This window comes from Mus caroli, unplaced genomic scaffold (genome assembly GCF_978045245.1).
Source record: "Mus caroli unplaced genomic scaffold, Mus_caroli_1 scaffold_3, whole genome shotgun sequence".
Lineage (NCBI taxonomy): Eukaryota > Metazoa > Chordata > Mammalia > Rodentia > Muridae > Mus > Mus caroli.
The window spans coordinates 110,734,249-110,759,999 of record NW_028227258.1 but is presented as its reverse complement, the minus strand read 5'-3'; the positions used below and the strand labels follow the sequence as shown (position 1 = coordinate 110,759,999).

General features: G+C 46.4%; 1 protein-coding gene across 1 annotated transcript; it reads left to right on the top strand.

Moving 5' to 3' along the window:
* Positions 1-1,559: 1,559 nt before the first annotated feature.
* On the top strand, positions 1,560-25,751 carry Mgst2 (microsomal glutathione S-transferase 2). The gene is made up of 5 exons (XM_021159027.2): positions 1,560-1,804; positions 5,085-5,184; positions 19,773-19,843; positions 24,928-25,009; positions 25,578-25,751. The coding sequence occupies exons 1-5, from the start codon at positions 1,747-1,749 to the stop codon at positions 25,708-25,710; spliced, it is 444 nt and encodes a 147-aa protein (XP_021014686.1). The 5' UTR covers positions 1,560-1,746; the 3' UTR covers positions 25,711-25,751.

The window sequence follows — 25,751 nt, the reverse complement described above, 5'->3', positions numbered from 1 at the left end:
GACTTCGAGGTCCGGATGAAAATGACAAAAGGAACATTAGTTCTGTGTCCTTGTTCAGAATGGCAAAGCCTGCCTCATCCCGGAGCCAGTGCTCTGAAGGAGTCAAGGTGATGGCTTCTGGGACCTGACTCCACTCTGGGCTATGGTTAGCAGTCCTAAAACAACCGTGTCTGAGGTAGTCTGTGTTCTCTTTGCTGACATTGTCTGACTTAGCTCTCTGCTGACCTTGGCCATTACTCTCCCTGAAGACAGGCTTTTATGATGCCATGCTTCTTAATAAACTGGCTTGGCATAAGTGACCAGCTGGTACAGACCTCCCTGGCCCAGCTTTGGTCTTTCTTATCCCTGGTCCTTCCACTCAGTGCCTCATTGTTATATCTGTTGGTTCAGATAATATACATACAACAATATATATTTAAAAAGAAAACAAAGCCTAGTTTTGTAGGCTTTTGTTGCTTCCACAGCAATATCCTCATGGTAGGATCACGGACAAATTTTGTCTCTGCAGAAGGTCAGTAATGTCCCTGAGTGAAGCCCCAGCATCTTCTACCTTCCTAGAGGTAGTACCTATTTAGGGCAGGATTAACCTGCCTCAAAAGAGATGCACAAGGTTTCTGGTGAGTTGGGGACAGAGGCATGACAAGATTGATACTGGGGAGCCTTAGTACCCTGTTGGTACAAGGTCAAGGGCATCTTTAAGCCACCTGAGGAATCGAGCATGGACAGGCATGGCCTCCTGGGCAAACATGATCTTCTCCATCCAGACAGCTATGCATCATCACCAGGCTCGGGCCCAGCCCCCCAGGACAGATGGTGTCTCTCAGACCCTTTGCATTGAACTTTGCTCCACCCTGTAGATGTGGTTAAACACCTCACGACCCTAGAGCAGGAACTACAAATGCTCGAGGACCAGAGGCTCCATGTCCCCAATGAAAGAAAGCGTCAAAAAATGACTAATAAGACAGAGCAGATGCATAGGCTTCAGGCTTCTATTTATTTTTAATTTGTCTCTTAGGAGCTGGAGTTGAGGAATTGGGAGAGATCGGTGTGTGTGTGTGTGTGTGTGTATGTGTGTGTGTGTTTGTTTAAAAAAAAAGACAGTAACTCAGTAGGCAGCCCAAGAGGGTCACACACACACACACACACACACACACACACACACACACACACACAAGAACATTTGAATCCTAGATCTTCAGTTTACTAGGTGAATCAAGTCATCTTAGCATAGATATTAAATTAGCATAGAAAGTCTCCATGGGATTAGGAACTTCACACTAGGAATTAGAGAGATCTCAGAAAGGTTTTGGGCAGAGTGAAGGGCCAAAGAGCTGGTGAAGAGGCAGAGAAAATAGAGTAGCCCAGGCTCTGAGGCTGGAAGGCTCACCGCAGAGTGAGCTGGTGTGTTTGTGTATCTGTGTGTCTGTGTAGGGTGTGAGTGTGTGTAGGATGTGTGTGTAAGGTGTGTGTCTGTGTAGGGTGTGTGTCTGGGGTGTGTTCAGAAAGGAACAGATATGGTTCTGTGCCAGCGGCCCAGCCTTGCCTGCTTCTGTGGTTTTCTGTCTCAGTGCAAAGGTTGTTACTCAACCTTGAATCCTGCTTTTTTTTTCTTTCCCAACTCTGTTGACTCAACTCTGTTGCCTTTATAAAGGAGAAGACCAGCCCCTCAGGGTCCTAAGGCACCTATGCTCTTCAGCTGACTTCCTACACACAGTTCTGTGAAAGAGATCACAGAGTGAAAGAAAGATGGCCGGGGATTCAAGCCTGCTGGCTGCAGTCTCTCTTCTCTCTGCCTGTCAGCAAAGTAAGAACACCGGAGCTGTGTGTGTGTGTGTGTGTGTGTGTGTGTGTGTGTGTGTGTGAGAGAGAGAGAGAGAGAGAGAGAGAGAGAGAGAGAGAGAGAGAGAGATTGCTTCAGTGTCTGGGTTTCATGCCTGCATTTTGTTGGTAGTTCTGGGTGCCCAGCAGACAGTTGCTCAGAGTGGCTTGCCCACTCCTTCCCCGAGATGGGTAGAATTTGGGAATGTTCTCTCTGGGATGTTGTGGGCCTCTGAGCCCAGTGACTCTATCATTTATGGTGACAGCTCATAGCTCAGTGCCGGGAGCCCCAGGAGTCTCAGGCAGGGCCGTGAGCACATGAAAATGGAGAGCACAGACAGCCGTTAGGCGTGTTCACCAGGAAACTATTCTAAACTGTCTCTAAAGTTGGTTGTAAACATTTAAAGCATTTTTGTTTCGTTTTGTTCTGTTTTTAAGAAAAATTGCCCATGGCAGATTTGATCACCAGGGTAGAGTTCTATAGAAATATGCAGTTTAGATTACATAATGAATTCTAAATATTACAAGATATCTTGACTAGGATGGCTTCACATCCACCTCTCTGTCTGCCCAGGAGTGGAGCGAAGTTCCTCAACGCATGCTATCTTCCTTCCATGCTTAGTGGACACTTGCTTACCAAGAATGCCTGTTTATTCTTCTTTCTGGGGTGCATCTTCCAGATACCTGGGCTGAGAGCTGGGGATAGTGCAGGCTGCACACCGCCGGGAGGAAATGACTGCTCTGTTTAGTGGTAGAGCAGGGTCTTCCCACTCGCGCAGTGGCTAGCCTAGCCAGTCTGCTTTGTGAATAAGGGAAACTGTGCTTTTGTGGACTAGAGCAGGAATTTGCTACCAACCCCTGGAGAATTTGGGTCTAAGCAAACAGTGTGCCTTGGTCTTGCAGTTACAAGGGGGCAACAGGGACAAGGGCTACATGTCCCTTCCCACAGAGGCTCTATCCCCACAGAGAGCCTTTTGTGTGCTGACTCATGCTGAGGACACTGTGTACTGGAACCAGGCATGAGGCAGTTTGATGGTGATGGAAGATGAGAACAGGAAGAGAAGAGACCAGAAAAATGATGTTTGTGGCAGAAAAAAAAGTTTAATTGTTGGGGGTGGATCGCAGAGAGAGAGACGGAGACAAAGAGACAGAGAGATACTGTTTAGCCAGCCACTTCAACAGAAGTTTGTTGTTCACAGACTTAGGACACCTAATTCATCCAGGCTTTTAAGACAGACCCACCGAGATCTGTGTGGTCCAGCCTTCCGGAAGCTGACTGCTCCAGGCCAGGATTTTCTGCTTTTCCGTGTCCTCAGCACAGAAAGTTAAACAGGATCCTGAGTAGGAAGTACCTCCGTGGTGACTGGCCCAGAATAGGTCCTTACCGCTGTTCCCCTCCTAAACTTCTTATCTGCAGAGAGAAGCTGCCAATTAGAGAAGTGGCTTCCCGGGGGGAAGGCTCTGTGATTGAGTGGTCCTCAGTGGTGGAGGAAGTATCCCCTTGTACTGTCCCTAGCACACAAACATCCCCCAGCCCCAGGAAAGAGGAAAGATAAGAGAAATTCAGTCTTCCCACAGAAGGGATGGAATAGCTTGTCCATGGCTACTGCATGCCATTTGCCCCTGTGTTCTTCCTGAGGCAGAGCTCAGAGGATAGATTGGGGCTTTTACTCCAGAACCTGACACCAAGCACAAAGGTTCCTTCCCATTGTGGATGCTCCTGCACCTGGCTTATTTCCCTAGCTAGGTCCATACATTGACTGGTGTGGCAGACAGGTGCGTACCGGCTGCAGTCCACAGACTCGAGAGAAACTGAACTCCTATTAGAATGTTTGCTCAGTCTCAAACCCTTCAGAAGCCCCACGTTCTTGTGCTACTGCACATTGGTCAACCTGGAGCACACAGCCTTCATTGTTTCCGTCCCTGGGTGGTTCCTCCAGGGCTAGGAAGCAAATTAGGAGAAACGGTAACAGTACAGGGGTGGGGGTGCTGGGGGCCAGAAAGGCCAAGTTCCAATTTCTCCATAATGGACAGGGCCCCCTTCTTCTGGCTCTGGTTGGTCCTGTGAGCTGCTGGCTTGTCCACAGTTCTTTTGCCCTGTAAGGGTGTAGTGGAGGGTTGGAGAGTTCCCATCCCTCTCTTTCAGCTCACTTTATCCCTAAGCAATACATACTTAGTATGTTCACTCCCGTTGTTTAACTCCTAAGCAACAGCTAACGGGGAACCAAAGGGAAGGGAGGGAGCCTGCTGGGGAGTCCTACCTAAGCCGGGCTCAATTCTGACTGACTTCCTGTCAAAGGGCAAGTGTGCTGTTTTGGGAGAAAACATCTCCCTGAATAGTCATAGAGGAGAAGATAGAAGCCACAAACTCGGAGTGGGATTTTGCAAGAGGAAGCTATTCCTTTTGAAACACCAGCGTGTCAGAAGTGGGTATTGAGATATTAAAGGGAGACCAAGCATGCTTGAGACAATGACCAAGAACATGGAACTGGGGGAGACAGTGGGAAGGGAAATGACAGATGTCAGGAGGTAATTATGAAGTAAGGAGATGAGAGAGCTGGGAGATAATTCAGGTGGAAAAGAACTTGCTTTGTGCCAAGCAGTGGTGGCGCACACCTTTAAACCCAGTACTTGGGAGGCAGAGGCAGGCAGATTTCCGAGTTCGAGGCCAGCCTGGTCTACAGAGTGAGTTCCAGGACAGCCAGGGCTACACAAAGAAATCCTGTCTCGAAAAACAAAAATACAAACAAACAAACAAACAAACAAAAACAAAACAAGAAAAGAAAAGAAAAAATAACTTGCTTTGTAAATGCAAGGACTTGCGTTCAATCCCCAGAATTCATATAAAAACAAAATAGGCCGGGTAGTGGTGGCGCACGCCTTTGATCCCAGCACTTGGGAGGCAGAGGCAGGCGGATTTCTGAGTTCGAGGCCAGCCTGGTCTACAGAGTGAGTTCCAGGACAGCCAGGGCTACACAGAGAAACCCTGTCTCGAAAAACCAAAAAAAAAAAAAAAAAAAAAAAACCACAACAACAACAAACAAACAAACAACCACCAACAACAAACCCCCCAAACTAGGCATAGTGGTGCATGCCTGTAATCCCAGGGCTAGAGAGACAGAGACAGATAGGTCCCTGGGGCTCACTGGCCAGTCTGTTTTAATTTGACAATTTCTAGTAGATAGCCCTGGTACCCAACTGTACTCACACTTCACTGGTGACCAGTGATGTGCCAGACTATAACATAACATTCCGTTCCCTTGTAGGTTATTTCGCTCTGCAGGTCGGACGAGTAAGACTAAAACACAAGATTGCACCCCCAGCAGTCACAGGCCCTCTGGAGTTCGAGAGAATATTTCGTGCGCAGTAAGTAATGCTTTTCACATGGGCAGGCCTGCCACAGACAGAGTCTGATTAGGGGAAAACGTAATACAGAAGGCCCTAAATTCATTTTCAGTTACCAACCACAAGTTACTCTGGCTCATCTTCAGGCTCCACCATCATGAAACATACAGTGGGTGATGCCTGACCAATTTTAGATCATATCTAATAGGGTTTATTTGCCCAAAAGGCTGCCACTTAGGAAGAAGGGTGTCCTTGTCTCTTCAGCATGGTGGCTGATCACCGAGACCTCTCTAGCCCCCATGAGGGCTCAGTAGACTCAGGTGGAACCAAGGATTTCATACTTTCTTTTCTCCAAGAACCTTTTCCTAAAACCTGAAGCATGTAAGGATGAGACGTCCCGAGTCCCGAGTTCTCAGAGTCTCTGACCATCCTGTGGTCACTGCCTACACACACACACACACACACACACACACACACACAGAGAGAGAGAGAGAATCCTTCTGTCACAGACACCGTGCACTTGCCTGTAGATGTTAGGGTTACCTTTATATTTCACCCCCAACGCCCAGTGCTTTGGGAACCATCACCATTATCAATATCTATTTGTCAGTGGGTTCTTTTGTTAGTTTTTTGAGATGTTTCTGTTATGTCCAGGAGTAAGGTTCACCTATATTTTTCCTTGTATAGTTCTTGTCTAATTTTGGCTATTAAAATAAAAATTACACCTTGAATTCGATTTTGGTAAGGAAAGACCCTTGGGCTGACAACAATGGTCTCTTGATCAGCCTCTTGCTTGCCAAGGGGCTTTATAGTTTATTCTTTCCCTCCGCTTCAAAGTGTAGAGGGAATGGCACTGACAGGGCTCAACACAAGTTTAAGAAACATCAAACCATACAAGGAGAAGTCAGGCCCGTCCTAGCCATCTTTAAATACTTTGGTATGTCAAGTAGCAAGTATTGGCTTGATGCCAGAGTGTTTGACACCTAGAAGAAAATGTTTATTTTATCTGGGTAGGACGTGCAGAGCCTGGGAACAATGTGGAGTGACAAGCCTTTACAAGTCACTGTCTTCTGGGCTTGTCCCTGACACGCCCTTCAGTCCTGCACATAGACACTGGCATCCATTGTGGCAACTTTTGCATTTCTAAGCGGTGTGACTTCACTGCTGCTTTATTGGCAGACAGTTTTAAGCCTTGCCAGTTGAGGTCCTTCTATGAAAGGACGTCACACTCTTCTCTCTTCCTAGTCTTGTAATTGGGTCACTATGTTACCTTAAACCTGAGCCATTGTGGTTCAGTAAACAACCTTCGAAGTGCATCCGGATAGTATTCTGTAATTATGTTTCCTTCTTGTGCAGGTTTCGTTTTTCTTCTTACGGTTAATTTGCTTGTTAGTTTAGTTGTCTTAGTTTCATTCCTGAGTCTTCTACAGAGTGGAGTCTCTTCTCCGAGCCCGTTGAGATGCACCAGCAGCCTGCTAACAAAGCAGGAACGGGAGTTCCTGCTTTGAGCCAGGTCTGCCTGATTCCTTCCCCTCTTTTACTCCTGAGTGGAGGATGCTCTTTAGAACTACTGCATGGCTGTTATTCTGGGCCTTCCCGTTGCCACCCTAGGGTTTTCTTATACTCTCTGGTTTGGATCACCTGGTATCTGGATTCCATTTTTTTTCCTTTGCATTATTTTTGTTCTTGTTTTCTTGGAGCACATTTGTTAGCTGTCTGTCACAGTGATGAATGCATGAGATAAGCAACCTGCGGGGTCGAAGGATATATTTTGGTTCAGGGTTTTAGATTTTCCTCCTCTGTTGGCCATATTGTGTGGCACATACATCAGGGTGGGAGTTTGTGGTGGGACAATCCCTGTTCACCTATGGGCACATGCAAAAAGAAGAGTCTAGGCCCCAGCGTCTCCTTTAAGGGTCTGTGCAGTGACCTAAGCCCCCTGCTATCCCCACTCTTTGAGAAGTACACCCAACTCTGTATTACACAGGGGCCGGTGGGGAATTGTCCAGATTTGCTCTCGGAAACCTGTCTGATGCTTCCTGAGAGAAAGGAAGCTCAGGTCCGTAGAACTTGGGGACTTATCCTGTCCCCAAATACAGCACAGCCCGTCACATCCTGGTGGCCTGGTGAGACATCTATATTTCCTTATGAAACATTGTATCCGTTTAGAATCGTGAGACAATTGTCCCATCACTCTCTATTGTCTTTGGATGTTGTTGACATTTGTCTTCTAAGACCTTGCCATGTGGTGTGGGATGCTCTGGGGTACTCTGTGCCCCATAGGTCTCTTCTGCATTACATCATGCTGAACTCCAGAGCAGGCCTCTTAATGGTCATGTCCTTCTGTCCTGGAAGATTAAGAGACTATTCTCTCTCAATTTCCTCTTTGTGCTTTCGTTCTTTTTTTTATTTTATTTTATTTATTTATTTATTTATTTATTTATTTATTCATTATATGTAAGTACACTGTTGCTGTCTTCAGACACTCCAGAAGAGGGAGTCAGATTTCGTTACAGATGGTTGTGAGCCACCATGTGGTTGCTGGGATTTGAACTCTGGACCTTCGGAAGAGCAGTCGGGCGCTCTTACCCACTGAGCCATTTCACCAGCCCCCCGTTCTTTTTTTGGAAAGTGCTAGTTGTTCTTGAGCTGGTGGTCTTTTAGTTTCCTGTATTTTCAGTTCCGGTATTTGGGGGCTTTTGTTCTTTTTGGAGAATTTCCCCACTCTCTACTGTTTATCAGTTGAAGGATTTTCGCTGATCATTGTTTCAGCTCTACAAGCTTATTGTCACCCCCTGCTCTTCCATGGCTGTTGTCAGTGATGCCAAACCATTATGTCTTTGGGTCTCACAGGTACGATTTGTTCTTTTCCATTAGAGAATTTCATTAATCACTTAAAAAAAACCCTCTAGCGTCATTCATGTTGAAACAATACTTAGCAAATTTTAATAATATCAAAGCACACAAGTTAAGGCCTACTCATTTCAATTTCCCAAACCCTTATGGTCTTCATGTTCAAGTTTTTATTTATTTTGAACTTTGTCTTTCATTTTCATGCATTAAGTAAAAAGACACACATTAAATACATTAAATATGTATGATTATCTCCATATACGATGGCTTGGCCTGTATCAGTGAGCAAACCAACAGTCCTTGTATATATAGCCAAGGAAGTTCAAAGGTCAACACTAGTCACATTTGTACCACCGAGGTCTGCGCTCTGGAAACCCCTCGTGAGAGCCCAGGAGGGGATGCAGCCACGTGTGTTGGGGTGGGCTGCTAGCTGAGCTAGGTTGGCCGAGGTAAACAAGGCCAAGTGAGACCCTGTAACCCAGAGTTGGGGAGAGAGCTCAGGGCTAGAATGACTGCCTTGGGTTCAGCATCATAACCCCTTCCCATCAACAGAAGAAAGCCACAAAAGGGACTGAACAATCCCTGAACCAACCAAGCCCACAACTGGCATATAGAAGACTGGGAAGCAGCATGTGGGAGGCTAAGGCGGGGCTAAGGCGGGGCCAGCGGTAGGTTCATTTTGGCCTGATTGAACTGAGAACTCCTGCTTGGGAAGGAGGTGGCGTCTAGTGGGTCAGATCTGAGGCCATGTCTTGGTTCTGTGTTCCTTCTCAATGTTCCCACACATTTGATTCTCTGTTTCCTCCCTCCCCTTCTCTAGCAGGACTCCTTTCATCCTAGAAATAAAGCTGGACCCCAGTCTAAATATTTCTCTGAAGTTGTTATTTATGAAATAAGTACCCGGGCTCAACTCATTTGTCAGAACTCAGTTTGTTTGCTTAACCACAGTGGAAGAGACAAGAGGTTAAAATAATGAAATAAAAGAACACCCTCAAAATGTCAAGGTTGATTTGGAGCCAAGCGAACTTGGCTGGTTCAGTGGCAGCTCCCTGCTTCCTTTGGAGGGGAAAGAGGACAGTCCTGCCCCACTCCCTGTATTTCTTCTTGAATATTCTATATCATTAGTCAAGTTCTTGCCTTAAATTCTAAGGTTTGGGACAAATCTGGCTATTTCAGAGTTCCATTTGTCAGGAGTATGGTGTATAGGCTGTATGTGAGGTGCCTAGAAAAACTACCTGGGCCAGAAGGTCTTTACAGGTTCTCTCTATCTCTTCCACACTGGCTTCCTTAGGAAGGAATACATTTGGTTTTCTCCCTGTCCTGGCTGAAGCATTGAATCGCTTTAGCCATCCTTGACTTAAATAGACACGCTGCTTCCCTCTCTCTTCTCACTGCTGCACAGCCCGCAGCAAGGCCAAAGTCACTGCTCAGCCAGTCCCTGAGTAGACTCACATTCCACCAGCCTCTAAGCCCCGCCAAGGCTTAGAGGCTTCCCTCCTCTTGCAGCCAGCTGGGGCAGTCATTTGGTGGTCGTTACCTCTTCACATTCAGTTAAAATTTGAAGCCTGAATTTTATAAATGAAAGCATATGGTCCAAATTCGTGTTCAAACCCCTCAGAAAACTAAAGGCAAATTCACAAAGATAGGAGTTTTCAAATGTTCTATAGCTTTAGAGTGATGCAGGCCATTACATTTTGTAGTGTGTGAGGGAGGAAGAGAGGGAGGAAGGAGGGAAGAGAAGGGGATAGAGACAGCATCCTTTGTGTGTGTGTGTGTGTGTGTGTGTTATATGATGGATAATATGCACCCATGGGGGCAGAGGAGGACATCTGGAATCCTGCTCTGTGTATATGTGTGTGCATGTGTGTTTGTGTTGCATGATATGCACATACATGCACACACATGGGCATAGGAAGACATTGATATCCTGCTCTATATGTGTGTGTGTGTTTGTGCATGGTGTACAATATGTGTGTGTGTGTGCATGTATGGTGTATAATAATGTGTATGTGTGAGTGTGTGGTGTATGTGAGTGTGTGTGGTATATGTGAATGTATGTGGTGTGTGTGTGTGTTTGCGTGAATGGGTGTGTGGTGTATGTGTGAGTCTCTGTGTGTGGTGTGTATGTGTGTATGTGTGTGTGTGTTTGCGTGAATGGGTGTATGGTGTGTGTGTGTCTGTGTGTGTGAGTCTCTGTGTGTGGTGTGTATGTGTGTATGTGTGTGTGTGTACAGGGCCAGAGGAGTATATCAAGTGTTCAGCTTTATCATTCTCTACTTTATTCCTTTAAGACAGAGCATGTCACTGAGCCGGCAGCAGGAAGCCCAAGTAGACCACGTGTGTGGCCTTCACAGTGCTGAGGGTGGAGGTAAACACATGGCCACAGCAGGCTTTCTACACGAGTGCTGGGATCTGAACCCTGGTCCTTGTGTTTGTGTACTCTTACCCAGTGAGCAATCTCTCTGGCCCAAGCATCTCTAAGGAAGCTTACTGCTGGTCTGTGTACTGGGCACTGTCTGTGGAGATCTGCGGAGCTCTGACCTGGCAGAGCGGCCAAAGATTTGCGATTTCAGAAAGGGAGGGGGAGTCCATCTTCTAAGGCCGCTGCTGCTCTAAGGCCGCTGCTGTTCTGAGCTGTGCTATGCTATGCAGTGGGCTGGTGAACAGGGATGAAGAATCCACAGAGACGACTAGGAGCCTAGGTCCGGGTCACCAAGCAGGAAGTGACCACAGTAGGCTGGAGCAGCTTCCAGTGGCAAAAACTTCCGGAGAGAACTTTCTTCCTCAGAAGTGTTATAGCTCTTATACGACAGAAGCTCTCAGACAGCCTTTGATGAAATAACTCTCTGTACACCTTTATTCCTTGTGGACAGGGTCTTATGTACATTTTGGAGTGGGTTGGGGTCTAAAAGCAGATGCTTTCTATTGGCTTGGCTGGATATGTTAGGGATGCTTCATACGGACGTGGAGGGGCTCCGGGTGCTGCCCTTACATCATGGTCCTCTTCATGGGGTGCTGTGGTCATGTGACAAGAACCTGGTTGGGAGGAGGTGAAACACCTACTGTCCTCAGGTATGAGGGTACTGGGGCTTCTGAACCCCCTCGACCTTACCGTGTTTCCTGGCATGGTCCACTACCCCACAGTGTACTGCCCAGGGTGTTAGCTGGAAGCACTATATCCCTTTATCCATTGAGGTGGATATAGAGGATGCCCAAGATCGTGAATGATTCAGTGGTGAGGCCAGTGACAGGCAGGGGGATCTGGAGCAGAGCTGTAGGTGGTGGCTCCTCGCATGTTCATCCGGCTTCTATCAGCCATTCAATTGCTGTGTGGTGGTTAGAATCAGGCCCTGCTGCCACGGTGGTACACCTCCTGCTGACTCCTGCAGGTGACTTACCCAACAAGGAATAATTCAGTCAATTAAATAACTCACTAATTCTTATTTTTGGGGTGCTTAATGCTAGGATCGGTATTGGTTCAGGCCCCACAAGACCAAGTGGGGATTTATTTGCCCCAGAGGGACAGAGGGCAGGAAATAAGAGACAAGGACAGGAGATAGAGGAGGAAGGGGAAGGGAACAGAGAGAGGGGGAAGGAATATTTGTCCCAGTGTGGGACAAAGGACTGCCTCTGGATAGAGAGGAGACAGAGACATGGCACATGGGAAAATATAGCTAAAGAGGTACCACCTGTGCTAGGATGAGGTGTTGAACTTTAATTGGGCATGTTAATTAGGTGAGCCAAAGGGGGCTTTTGATTGTCAGACTTTAATATTTTGATAGCTGGACCGTGGTTGGCGGCCTCAGGAGGAGGAAGTGGCCAAATAAGGGATGGACCTTTGTGGTTAGCCTTAGGAATGTGATATAACGGTATTTTAGCAAGGGGGAGGGAATGGGAGAGGAGGGCAAGGCGAGCCAGAGTCATGCTCACCACGCATGAGCTAGCCAGAGTCCCTTCACTCACTCTGTAGCTCAGGTTGGGCTGGAATTCCTGCTTCAGCTTCCTGAGTGCTGGGACTACAGTCTGGATCACCATATAACCTGTCCTATAGACATGTCTCCACCTATACGTGAACTCTTGTAACCCTTATCCCACCCAGAGGCCTTCTCTGAGCATGATAAGCTGTCGCTCTGACCCTTCTGATTAGAGTCATCCCTGACACCTGTGTATTTGCAGCTGCTGAGTCAGAGTGAATCAGCAAAAACAGGCGGGAGGGAAAGATCTTTAAAAGCCTCACTGAAATGCCTGGCCTGTCTTTATTTTTAAAAGCTTTCCTAAGGCTCTAAGGCTGGCCAGCTTTGAGTATGGCCCCCCTCTCCAGCTTCCAGAATGAGGTTGTTACATGCAGAAGTTCACGTTGTATGTTCAGGAATCTATTAACTAGAAGAGATGCTGAAAAAAGTTTCATAGCAGAGGCTTCCCTCCCACCAAGAGGGTCACGGTAAGTAATGAGTTTTGAGAACGGCAGGACTTTCCTTGGTCCACGTGTGCATGACTCAGGGACTTAGGGTGTCTTGGTTACTGTCCTATTGCTGTGATAAGACACCATAATCAAGGCAATGTATAGAAGAAAGGATTTATTGGGTCTCAAAGTTCCAGATGGTTAAAGTTCATGACAATTGTCTTACTGCTGTGAACAGACACCATGACCAAGGCAACTCTTATGAGGTCAACATTTAATTGGGGCTGGCTCACAGGTTCACAAGTTCATTCCATTATCATCAAGGTGGGAACATGGCAGCATCCAGGCAGGCATGGTGCAGGAGGAGCTGAGAGTTCTACATCTTCATCTGAAGGCTGCTAGCAGAATACTGGCTTCCAGGCAACTAGGATGAGAGTCTTAAAGCCCACGCCCACAGTGACACTTATTTCAACAAGGCTATACCTCCAAATAGCGCCACTTCCTGGGCCAAACATATTCAAAGCATAACAACAAGCATGGTTAGGATCTTGGCTGCAGGCAGGCAGGTATGACGCTAGAGTAGCAGCTAAGAGCTTGTGTCTCCTACAAGTAGGAGGCAGAGAGAGCTAACTGGCCTGACATGGGCTTTTAAAACCTCAAAACCCACTCTCAGTGGCATACCACCAACTAGGCCACACCCCCTAATTCATCCTAAACACTCAACCAAACTGAAGACTAAGCATTTAAACAGATGAGCCTATGGGGATGGGGATGGTGTGTGTGTGTGTGTGTGTGTGTGTTCTCTTTAAACTACCACAGTGGGTGTTGGAAAATCCATGGTCACCAAAATTCAACCTAAAGACAGTGGTTCTTGAGTTCCAGATGAGGGGGAGGGTAAGCAAAGGGATATGGGCTTTACTGGGGGGTCAGTAAGGAAAAAATGAGAGAACTTCCTGAGAGTGGGAGGGGTCCCCAGAGAGGGAAAAACATCATTAAATTGTTTTGAGTAGGAGTTTTTATAGGACTTAGGGTAAAAATGAGGCAATGGCTAATGTAATTTCTATTGCGTTGGTTTTCTAGGCTGTCACGGTCAGAGCCAGTAGAAATCCCCATACTCTATGTGTGCCCCCTGACCCAAAGCGGGAGATGCTAATACTGTTTGCTCACTGCCCACCCAGTCAAGGGTGGTGGAAGCCTTCCCCCGCTCTGTCTGTCTCTGACTTACTCCTTATTAGCGGCTGACCTTGACAGGCCCTTATCCTGCTAGCCACTGGCCTTATAGGTGTCTTGGTGGCTGTTAACTAAACTGTCCTTTCATTGTTCCCTTATTTACCTTGTATCACAGCTGCCAAGATGAATCTACAGTCTTTCTTCTCCCCCAGGGGTAGGGCCGTAGTCTTGTGTATGGTGTGATCTGCGTGGTGGTCTCCTTTCTAGACTAGGTGGACGTTGCTGGTTAGAAGCCATTCTTACCTAATAGTAGACTGTTTGTCATATGACAGGGCAACCATGCCTTGCATATATTCTCCAAAGAATGGAGTGGGGTTGGAGTCTCAGGGAAGCCAGCTGGCCTGCTGACACCGGATCAGAGCTCTGAGCTCTAGCCTCCCTCTCTCCTTATCTGCTTGGTTATCTCTTAGTTGCTGGCCCTCTTATTTGTCTTCCTTGGCGTTCCCAATTTTATTGTTTTAACCCTAACCTTCCTGTTAATTTGTATCTGTTATCTGTTTTCGCTGTACTCTTTGTTATCAGAATGCACCCTTCCCTGTCCCTTACGACTTGCAACTTGTGGCGAGCTGCTCCTGCAGTCTAAGTAGCCCACAGAGAGGGGAGGGCATTGTTGCAGTTTCTAGTCACATTCCTTCTTAGAATCCCATCTCTTTTGTTCTGTGTGATGTATAACACATACAGTATTGTTTTCTAGTTGAGTGTCCCAAGCTCTCAGAGGTTTAACACAATGGAAGTTGTGCCACACGGGGTCACAGTTGAGCCCCAGAGGTGTAAGGCAGTAGGCGTGACACACAACTGGAATGGGCACGGACTGTCTGATGCAATAGGGATCATGCCACGCTGAAGTCCAGGAAATGGCTGGAATTCTTTGCTCGTGGGTCCCTGATGCACATAGTGGACACTTGGATGACTGCTGGGTGGAGCTACGGTCCTAGCAGTAGTAGGACTCCTTCTTTATGGGGCCCAGGAGAGAGTGTTACAGTGGTTCCCTGTGACTGAGAATCCTTGGGCCTGTGTTTTATAATATGGTTTGATCTGTGGAGACACACACATGGTCCTGCTCTAGTTTGAGCAAAGTGCTCCCTTTGTACCTGTGGGGGTGCATTTGCCCTCCTCAGTCTGTGCACACGGGCCGTGCTGCACAGCTGGTGGTGTCTGTGGATGGATTCACACTACTTCCCTCTGTGTGTGCATTAGACACGGAGCCAAAGGCTGCCCACTCACTGGAGTCTCCCTGGCAAGGCCCAGTCTGCAGCCATTGCTCCACACAGTGTGGGGGAACACTGAGCGCACGTGATCACCACGGCGGTACCCAGAGTTCTCAGCTTTTCTCCGGCTTTTGCCATTCTCACCCTTAAGCCTCAGGTCTCCTAAAACATTTTGGTGCCAGACAAACCAGGGCAACGGATCAGGGCTGTACTGGTTTCAAAACTTGAAGATCCACCTTCTAGATAGCATTTCAAGTCCAGGCCAAGCAGGACACTTGCTCCCCCTACTGGCCCCCTATCGAAGACCTTGCCAGTTACTCTTTCTAGTGTGGAATTCCAGGCCCCTGGTGACATCTGCTTATAACAGTGACTGCAACCTCCCCTGCCTCCCATATTTCTATACAAGAGGTCAGGGCTACTGCACCGTGGGGGCTGTGATCAGAAAATGACTAGACACAGCTGTCTGCTCCCCCCCTCCCGTGGATATTTGAGGGGAGGGAGTATTTGACAGGTGATCCTCATTAACTGTGTCATGAAGAACAATAGTCACAGGACTCTTCCTATGGAACCTTGTAAGGAGAACATAGAGTGCAGCTTTTGGGTAGCTAGAAAGATGCTAAAATTGTTTCCATATTGGTTTGCCCTGTCCATGAAAATAATTAGCTGCTGATAGCTTAGTTAGTGGGGGAGTTTTCAGAATTTGATCCCCTTAACTTGAGTGTATCTGTTCACCCTGGCGGTTACCACGGGGCACACTGCACTTTGTCATCATGCTGTGGGAGCTTTTCGGGGCTCAGAGGTGCTGCTGGCAGGAGAGGGTGTGGTCACAGGGTGGAGGAGGTGGTGATGAGCAGGCAGAATGGGGCTCCAGGTGTTTCCAGGTGAAGCAATACTACCGGGTAGACAGCCACAAATAGCAGAGACCCCAACTGGCAGCCAGAGAATTACTTCTGATGTCTGAAAGACGATGACGAGAAACAGACAAAGATGCAGGGGATGGCTAATCGCTGTAAACGGACTGGATTTGGAATCTCTTAGGAGACACACCTCTGAGCTCGTCTCCGAGGCTGTTTCTTGAGAGGTTTAACTGAAGAGGAAAGACCCATCTCATGGGCAGTGGTCTCTGACTAGATTGAAGGTATCAAAGAAAGAAGCCAGCTAAACACAGCAGCCATCTCTTTCTGCTTATTGACTGAGGAGTGGGGGTGGGTGAGGGTGGGGTGGGGGTGGGGGCTGGGGGGTGGGGGGTGGCCACTTGCTCCACACAGGTGGTCAAGCCTTCCCTGCTGTGGCAGACTGACCCATACACTGCATCTTAAAGGAACCAAAGTCTGAGGCATGTCTGCAAAGGTCTGAGGTTGAGCGAGCCCAAGAGTGCCTCCTGCCTGTAATAGGAGGACAGGGAACCCATTTCTTGGGGGATAAAGATGAAGAAATACAAAGTAACCTGCCTTTCCACGAGCATACACGGAGCTACAGTCAATTCTTGCCTGATCTCAATGGCCTCTAACTACCCCCTGCTCATGCCGTATCTTAGCACAATGTTCGTATTTTCTTGATGACTTCTGGGAGCTGGCGGTGTTCCCAGTGACATCAGCCCAGCTTCAAGCAACTGGCTGGCCTCAGTGCAGTTGGTATCGTCCTTGGGGTCCGGAGCATTGTCCACACCTGGGTGTCCTGGCTAGTTTTATATCAGCTCAACACAAGCTGGAGTTATCTGAAGAGAAGGAAGCTCAATTGAGAAAATGCCTCCATAAGATCCAACTGTAAGGCATTTTCTTAATTGGTAACTGATGGGGAAGTGTCCAGCGCACTGTGCATGGTGCTATCTCTGGGCTGTAATCCAACGTTCTATAAGAAAGCGGGCTGAGTAGGCTAGTAAACAGCATCCCTCTATGGCCTCTGCATCAGCTCCTGCCTCCAGGTTCCTGCCTTGTTTGAGTTTCTGTCTTGACTTCCTTCAATGATGAACAGTGCTGTGACCTGGACCAAACACTGGACCACATCCTGGGGCTGCTTTAGTGGAGGGAGGGGAGATTTCAGGGCTCTCTCTCCATTGAAGCCTTGTCACTTGAGGCTGGGTACTGTCTTTCTGGGATATCTCTAAGCTTTTCATGAAGGTGATCCAGCCACACCAGGCGGTTCTCCATTAAAAAGTTCTCCAGCTTGAGCTACGTGGGAAGACCTACGCCAGCCCTCTGTTCTTGTTTCTCTTTTCTTCCAAGAGAATTCCTCCCTCTTTCATGCAGGGGTACAAAAACACATCAGTGTGTCAGCCTCTGTGGACAGACCCCCAAAGAGACCACAGGCTCCCAGACTCTTCCCTACTGTGAAACTGGGGGTGGCTAGGAGGCTCTGTGTAGTATCTCTTTGTTCCTCAAAATGCAACACCAAGGTCATTAATTCACTGCAAAGAGAAGTCTGAAAATAGACTTTTGTGAATGATGCTTCCGAGGTGTTTAAAACGTCACAGCTAATTTTGAATAAGGACATGTGGGAAAACTCAGTCTTCCCGTCCTGGAGTAATTTAGGGTGTATCATGAAACCTAATAAAGAATGGGCCAGTTGGGTGATGTTTCCAGAAAGGGCCCAGAAATTGCCCTGACTGTGGAAAGGGTTACAACCCTCCGGTGTTTTTCTTCTCTTTTGTTCTGTGGAAAGGGAAATGCGGGGAAGCAGGTTCTTCATTTCAGCTAACTGTTGTTATTCTTCCTATGAAATATATAAAGTGTCTTTTCACTTAGCCTACCATAGCTACTTACAAACTTAAAAACCCATCACATGCAAAAACATGCCAGGGCCATGCCAGGGCCACAGAGAAAACCATCTTTGTCACTTCTCTGGGTGCTAGAGCCTCCACTTAGGCTCCAGAGGAGAGGAGGAGAGCTTCCTGGCCACTGGTGCCCTGCTGGGCCTTAAAGAGATGGCGAGAAGAGAGGGAAGGCGAGATCAACACTGCCCATTTCAGACCCCCAGAGAGCAAAGGGTTTTTGCTGGTTATGTTGGTGAGGTTAGGACTTTCCATGCATGCTTCAGGATTCGGCAGCAGGATTCATGGCTTTTGGGTGAATGTGGGATTTGTCCATTGTTCACCGTTCTCCCTTCTATTGAGGACAAGGATTAAATGTAGAGTCTTGCACATGCTAGGAAAATACTCCAACATGAAGAAACATCCCAGCTCTTTTTTTTTCTTTCTTATTTTTGGGTTAGGGTTAGGGTTAGGGTTAGGCTTAGGTTTAGGGTTAGGGTTAAAAGAGATTGGATATTTTGAAGGGATTGAACTTTTAACATGTAAAGACTGTGGGATTTTAATGTGATTTAGATCTTGGGGATGAATAAGAATGTGAGGGTTGAAGCTTAATAGTGATGTGTTTGTGTGTTTAGTGGACAAGTGGTCAACTGTACTGGCTGGTTTTGTGTGTCAACTTGACTCAGGCTGGAGTTATCACAGAGAAAGGAGCTTCAGCTAGGGAAGTGTCTCCATGAGATCCAGCTGTGGGGCATTTTCTCAATTAGTGATCAAGGGGGGAGGGCCCCTTGTGGGTGATACCATCCCTGGGCTGGTGATCTTGGGTTCTGCTTGAGGTCCTGTCCTGACATCCTTTGGCTGTATTTGGAGAGCACATCCCAGCTCTTTAAAAAGATATTACTATTATTTTTATTTTTGTGTATGTGTGTGACTGTGTATGTGCACTTGTGTATGGATGCCTGCAGAGGCCAGAAGAGGGCACCGAGTGTCCCGGATCTGGAGTTACCCGGGTGGATGTGGACCATTGGGTGTGGGAACTGAACTCAGGTCCTCTGCAAGTGCTGAGAGGTCTCCTCCAGCTCCACGCCACCCCAGCCCCATTTCTGAAGGTTTTGTTTTGAGACAAGGTCTCATTAAGTAGTTCAGGGAGGCCTTGAACTCACTCAATAGCAGGCAGGGAGTCAATGTAAAAAATGCTTGCCTTAATCCCCCAGATAGCTCAGATGACAGATATGTGTCACCAGGCTCAGAAATGACAAATTATTTTTGCTCAACTTGGCTCAGATGAGTACTGAGAAGACTGTCTTCTCTGGCTGAGCTATCTGCTAATAAATTAGAGTTAACCCCATCACTACCGCACCTCACCTTCCCCTTCTCTGCTAGGTCCTGTGAGTTAACTGTAGCTCCCAGAGAACTATTTCCTTGGGCTAGAAATAGTATCAAAATCTCCATCTGACTTTCCGACAAATAGAGGCAATGGAACGTTACTGTCCACTCATTTTAATTTTTACTTCATGTCTATGATTGCTTTGCCTGCATGCAGATCTATGCAGCACTTGTGTGCCTGGTGCACACAGAGACCAGAAGAGAGGACCAGATCTCCTGGAACTGGAGTTACAGACTCATGGGTGCTTAGGATTGAACTCGGATCCCCTGCAAGAGCTGTTGGTGCTCTTAAAAGGATGGCTTTTGTGACTTACCTTCCCACTGCATAGAATGGGAATTGAGTGTGTCCATTTCTTTTCTTTTAGAAGCTTTTAGGGGAATTATTTAAAGACTCAAGTGGGAAGCTGAGGGTGGGAGAGAATTTTTAAGAAGAAAGATGTTTAATGTGAATTGAGTAGCCTCTTGGGTTGCTTGAGACGGTATGGAAATCTCTTTAGGCTCTGGAGGCCTGTTTCTTAGAAAATCCGAGCCATGGTGCACTTCACTTGTGACCATTTGTGTATAGGAGAATGATTCTTGGTCCTGCTCTGTGGTTTGAGCAATGTCTGAATCTCATGTCTAAAGACTCCTTTTAAGTGGAAGGATCTTTTAAATTCCTGATGTAAGTTCTTGTATTATTTTTGGTTGAATTGATGGAACGCTCACCTGCAGATGGAAAATCAATACATTAGTGTGGGTTTCCTCATGGATTAAGTTTCATCTTTATTTGTCCCCCCTACAGGCAAAACTCTTTGGAGTTTTATTCCGTATTCATCGTAACGCTGTGGATGGCTGGGTGGTACTTCAATCAAGGTAATTATAAGAGCATGTCAACTCATTCCAAAGATGACTGTGGTGTTTAAACACAATTAAGGGGCAGATAGATGACCATATGGCTACTGATGCTGGAAATGACTTTGACTATAAGAAGCAATGCCTGTATACATCCAAATTCTAGGTGTGTTCAGATGGCCTCAATGTGATTTAGTTCAAGAATTAAAAAAATAAAACCAAACACTAGCAGTTGGAGACAGAGGGGTTAATACCTGAGACTCCAGGAGTCAGACAGAGGCAAAGCTGCACTGTGAGACTGTGTCTCAAAAAGCAAGCCCCGATAACGTAGCTCAGTGGAAGAATACTTGCTTGGCATGAGCAGGGCCAAGAGTCTGGGTCTGAGCATATTCATCCTCTCCAACATAAGCATCTTGGATGAGATAGGGCTCCTTCAAGGTTGCCTGCCTATAGAAGACACACGGCTTGAAACAAACTACATGCTAGACACTCAGGGATTAATAACGACATGAACCTTCTCTTCAAATCCAATAATCTAATTGAACTGGATGATCAGAACACAGAAAACAATTCACTTTTACAACAGCAATGTTCACAGAGCATTTGTTGCATGCCAGGTCAATTTTTTGGAGGGAAGTTCATAGATTTGTAGGATTTAAAACATTCATATGATGTAGTCAATAATTAATTCCTATTTTACATATGAGGAAATGGAGGCATACGGTGTTAATAAGTTGTCTGGCCTGCTAGTCACCAATGTGGAGACATCTTCCATTCAAGGTCATAGCAGGGCTCTTGATATTTGTCCCAACAACCTATGTTTGGAGGTCCAGAAGGACCTGTATCTTGGATGCCACAAGTTTGCAAGCATGCCCTTTCTATTTGGCTGACATTTTCTTGGTGAGCTGAGGGCTTTGCATACCCATGGATTCAGGGGTTGAACTGGCTGGAGAAATAGAATCCCTTTGATTCCTGGTCACTTCAATGGCCTCATTTTGGTATGCATTTGCTTGGTAAGATTTAAATAAACTAAAATCCAGCTGCTTCCAAGGAGCCTTCATCAATCTCTTTCTTGCGACTTTTTCCTGTCAACCAAGGAATTTCAGATACAGTGACCTTTAGAGAATAACTTTTTAACTTTACCCAACTCATCCTTTTGTTCCTTAATGGCACAAGTAGAAGTAGCTGTTCCCCGTCATCTAAGGACATATTAACAATGAATAAGGGACGTGCCGTTAGATAATGGGATTCTGTCTCTGTCTCTTGACTCTTCAGATTTTCCCATGGTGGGCCAAATGAGGCTGACTGCCTAGCAGAAAAGGTTCTTGGGGAACTTGTCATTCTTTTCTCTCCCGACGTAAGTTGCCTACTAAGGTGCTTCTGGCTGTTCATTGTCTTTGGGGGAATTCAGTAGGCTGGGATAGTAGATCTCAAGAGAGAGAGAGAGAGAGAGAGAGAGAGAGAGAGAGAGAGAGAGAGAGAGAGAGAGAGAGAGAGAGAGAGAGAGAGAGAGAGCATGCCTAGAATCTTTAACATCCTTAAATGCCAGGCAGCTCTGCCTCTACTCTGGGATCCCATGTTCTTTTTTTTTTTTTTTTTTTTTAAATTAGGTAATTTCCTCAATTACATTTCCAATGCTATCCAAAAAGTCCCCAATACACTCCCCCCCTAGTCCCCCACCCACCCACCCCCCACCCCTTGGCCCTGGCATTCCCCTGTACTGGGGCATATAAAGTTGGCAAGTCCAATGGGCCTCTCTTTCCAGTGATGGCCTACTAGGCCATCTTTTGATACAAATGCAGCTAGAGACAAGAGCTCTGGGGTACTGGTTAGTTCATAATAATGATCCACCTATGGGGTTGCAGTTCCCTTTAGCTCCTTGGGTACTTTCTCTAGCTCCTCCATTGGGGGCCCTGTGATCCATCCAATAGCTGACTGTGAGCATCCACTTCTGTGTTTGCTAGGCCCCGGCATTGTCTCACAAGAGACAGCTATATCTGGGTCCTTTCAGCAAAATCTTGCTAGTGTATGCAATGGTGTCAGCGTTTGGAAGCTGATTATGGGATGGATCCCTGGATATGGCAGTCTTTAGATGGTCCATCCTTTCTTCACAGCTCCAAACTTTATCTCTGTAACTCTTTCCATGGGTGTTTTGTTCCCAATTCCAAGAAGGGGCACAGTGTCCACACTTTGGTTTTCGTTCTTCTTGAGTTTCATGCGTTTAACAAATTGTATCTTATATCTTGGGTATCCTAAGTTTTTGGGCTAATATCCACTTATCAGTGAGTACATATTGTGTGAGTTCCTTTGTGAATATGTTACCTCACTCAGAATGATGCCCTCCAGAGGGATCCCATGTTCTGATGCTTTGGTGCCTTCTCCCTCCAACAGCATTCCCCAGACCCCTTTCTAAGAGGACAGAATTCCTGTCCCCTGTCCCACAGCACCCTGGAGCTTTTTCACACTTCTAAGCCTGCAATTTTCTTCTCTCCATCCTTTGTTTTCTTTATTGATAGAATAAAGGTGCTGGGGAAATGGCTCAGTTGTTAGAGTGCCAGCCATAGTGACTTCGGTTTTGATCCCAGCATCCACACAGAGAGCCGAGTGCAGAGAGGCACATGCATCCGTTACCCAGTGACAAGAAAGGTTGCTGGAGACAGGCTCTAGCCAATGAGCTACAAGCTCAACGGGAGACCCCTGGCTAAAATATTGGGAGGTTGGGGATGGTGACTGAGGAAGATACATCATATCTGATATGAGGAAGATACCTGATATCAATCTCTGGCTTCCATACCTGCACACAGGCAAACACATCCACACACACACACAAATGATCACATGGACATGGATATCATGCAACACACACACACACACACACACACACACACACACACACGCGCACATGCGCCTCTATCATATAAAGGGTCAGCTGAGTAGACAAGAAGGTTTTATTTCTTCATCTTATCTTCTTTCTGTGGTGAGAATCAAACCCAAAGAACTGAGCATGCTGGCCAGGCATTGTACTGAGCAACAGCCCCAGCCCTAGAATAATAACGTCCATAAAGGTGAAGCTGATAACCAAATCTTTAGAAAAACACCTGGCATATACTGGAAATTAAAAAAAAAATCTTGGTGACCAAGTAAAATAGTGAGTAGTGAAGAGAGCCCAGACAGAGGCTCTACACCTTGGCTCTCAACCTTCCTAATGCTGTGACCTTCAATTCAGCTCCTCATGTTGTGCTGACTCCCAACCATACAAATATTTTCTTTGCTACTCCATAAGTGTAATTTTGCTACTGTTATAAATTGTAGTGAAGCTGGGCGGTAGTGGCACACACCTTTAATCCCAGCACTTGGGAGGCAGAGGCAGGCGGATTTCTGAGTTCGAGGCCAGCCTGGTCTACAAAGTGAATTCCAGGACAGCCAGGGCTATACAGAGAAACCCTGTCTCAAAAAACCCAATAATAATAATAATAATAATAATAATAATAATAAAATTGTAGTGCAAACGTTTGTGTTTTCTGATGGTCTTGGGTGACCCCTGTGATAAGGTCATTTATCCCCAAAGTGTCTCCACCCATAGGTTGAGGTCTGCTGCTCCAGACATTCAGTTTGCATCTGTGAGGTGCTCGTTCAGAGAAGACATCAATATTTTGACTGGTCAGAATGGCAGCACATTCTATTGTGCTTTGCATATTTGGGGGATAAAACTTAGATGTGGTAAAATGCATAGGTTTTAGGTGTTCAAGGAAGTTTCACAGAGGGACACATGTGTGGGAATCAGTTCTCTATCAAGATATGTGACATGGCCACCACTTAGGAAGTCTACCCTTGTCCCTGCACCCGTCCAGTTCTGTGCCTTCCACTGGCCTGATTTTCCCACAGTTTGGTCTTTCCCATTCTAGAGCTCCATGTGATTGGAATAATACAGTTCACTCCGAGGCGCAATGCCTCAGCCCACAGCCGAGTGCTACTGAGGTTTGGGGGTTGTTGCAATGCAGCTCTATTCATTCTCAATGGAGCAGCAGGGGCATAGAGGATGATATGATTTGGTTATCAAGTCTCCCAGTGACCAACTCCCAGACTAGCTCATGTTTTGGTGACCATGAACACATAACTCATAGCTATGATGACCACTCACAGTTTCATGAATGTTGTCGAATGAGTCTTTTTTATGGACACATGCCTTCCTGTTTCTAGAGTAAATACATAGGAATAGAATAGTTGGTTAAATGATATTTAACTCTTATGGGAAACTTCTAGAACTTTCTCTTAAAGGGGCTGTGTGATTTTGCATCCTACCTCTGACGTGTGTGGATTCCACATGTTCTGTATCCATTCCATTTTATATTGTTGCTCTTTAAAATTCTAGCCATGCTGATCATGGTAGCGCACGCCTTTGATCCCAGCACTCAGGAGGCAGAGGCAGGTCGGTCTCTGAATTCGAGGCCAGCCTTATCTACAAAGTTCTAGGAAAGCCAGGGCTACACAGAGAAACCCTATCTGAAAAAAATATAAATAGATGATAGATAGATAGATAGATAGATAGATGATCCTAGCCATCCCTTTGGGTACTCGATGGTGGCATCTCACTGTAGTTTAAAAACATTTAAAAAGGATTGCGTTTTGCTCATTACTATTGCTGGTGTGTGTGCATGTGCTATGTGTATGTTGGAGCATGTTTCACAGAGCCCACATGGAGACCAAAGGACAATGTTGTGGAGTCCTGTCTCTCCTTCCTGATTTCCTGGCTGCTGGAGACAGAATTCAGTAGCCGGGCTGGCCTCTACCCACTGAGACATCTCACTGGCTCTCACTGACGTTTTAACCAGCAGCTTGTGGACCTTCAGCTGTCTTGAAACTTTTTTTTTTTAATGTGATAACTGGCACACTTATTTATCATACTGTGTGAATTGTGTATTCAAATATTTTAGTTATTTAGAAAAGTTGTTTTTCTCTTGTTATCTTAAGGATGCTTTATATATTCTGGGCACATTTATTTTGTTAGGAAAATATGTTTAAAAATACTTTTTCACTCTCCACCCTTTATTTTGAGAGGCATTCATTAAGTTCTCTAACTTTTCTCCATTTCATTTCTTCTACAGTTTTTGCAGCCTGTCTGGGTCTCCTGTACATATATGCCCGTCACAAGTATTTCTGGGGCTATGCAGAAGCCGCTGAGAAAAGGTAAAGAGAGCCCAATTGTGGCATATTTGTGCAAGTACAGCAGGGTCAGTTTGCTGTTCCTGAAAGGCACTAAGAACACATGCAGTATTGGTGACCAAAATGACCTGTGCTGCTTGCCTGAGGCCAGTCCTGCCAAGCCACAGAAGTAGGCATGAGAGGAGAAAATGGAAGTGTGTATCTGCTCATTGCATGAGAGCTTCGTTTGTTTGTTGTTTTGTTTATGAGATAAGGTTTCTCTGTATAGCCCTGGCTGTCCTGGAACTAGCTTTCTAGACTAAGTGGGTTTGGGATTCATTGAGATCACTTGCTTCTGCCTCCAGTGCTGGGATTAAAGACACATGGTACCAGCAGTTGGAAGCACTTGGACTCTTAATCCCAGCAAGACTTCAGCATTGGTTCTAGTGTGCTTAAGCAAGGTTGCTACTGTGCAGGGGCCAGCTGGCCTCAGTGCGTGGAATACTCTCTACATTTCGTGGGAGTTCCAGGACAGCGAGCAGCCTTTACCAGGACCCCGAAAGCTTCAGCACAGCCCAGTCTGACACTTTTCTCCCTCACATCCACTCTGTAGGATCACTGGTTTCCGGCTGAGCCTGGGGATTTTGGCCTTGCTGACTGTCCTCGCTGTCCTGGGGGTAGCAAGCAGATTCCTGGACGAATACCTGGACTTTCATGTTGCCAAGAAACTGAGGAAGCCCTTCTAAGTTTTTCTCTTCCCTTTCATGCTTGTAGAGGCCGTCACTAC

Bases quoted from the DNA above. Each gene is read 5' to 3' on its own strand.
- Mgst2 (XM_021159027.2), top strand. From the start codon at position 1,747: ATGGCCGGGGATTCAAGCCTGCTGGCTGCAGTCTCTCTTCTCTCTGCC. The intron at 1,805-5,084 runs GTAAGAACACCG...GTTCCCTTGTAG, and splicing joins TCTCTCTGCCTGTCAGCAAA to GTTATTTCGCTCTGCAGGTC. The intron at 19,844-24,927 runs GTAATTATAAGA...TTTCTTCTACAG, and splicing joins TGGGTGGTACTTCAATCAAG to TTTTTGCAGCCTGTCTGGGT.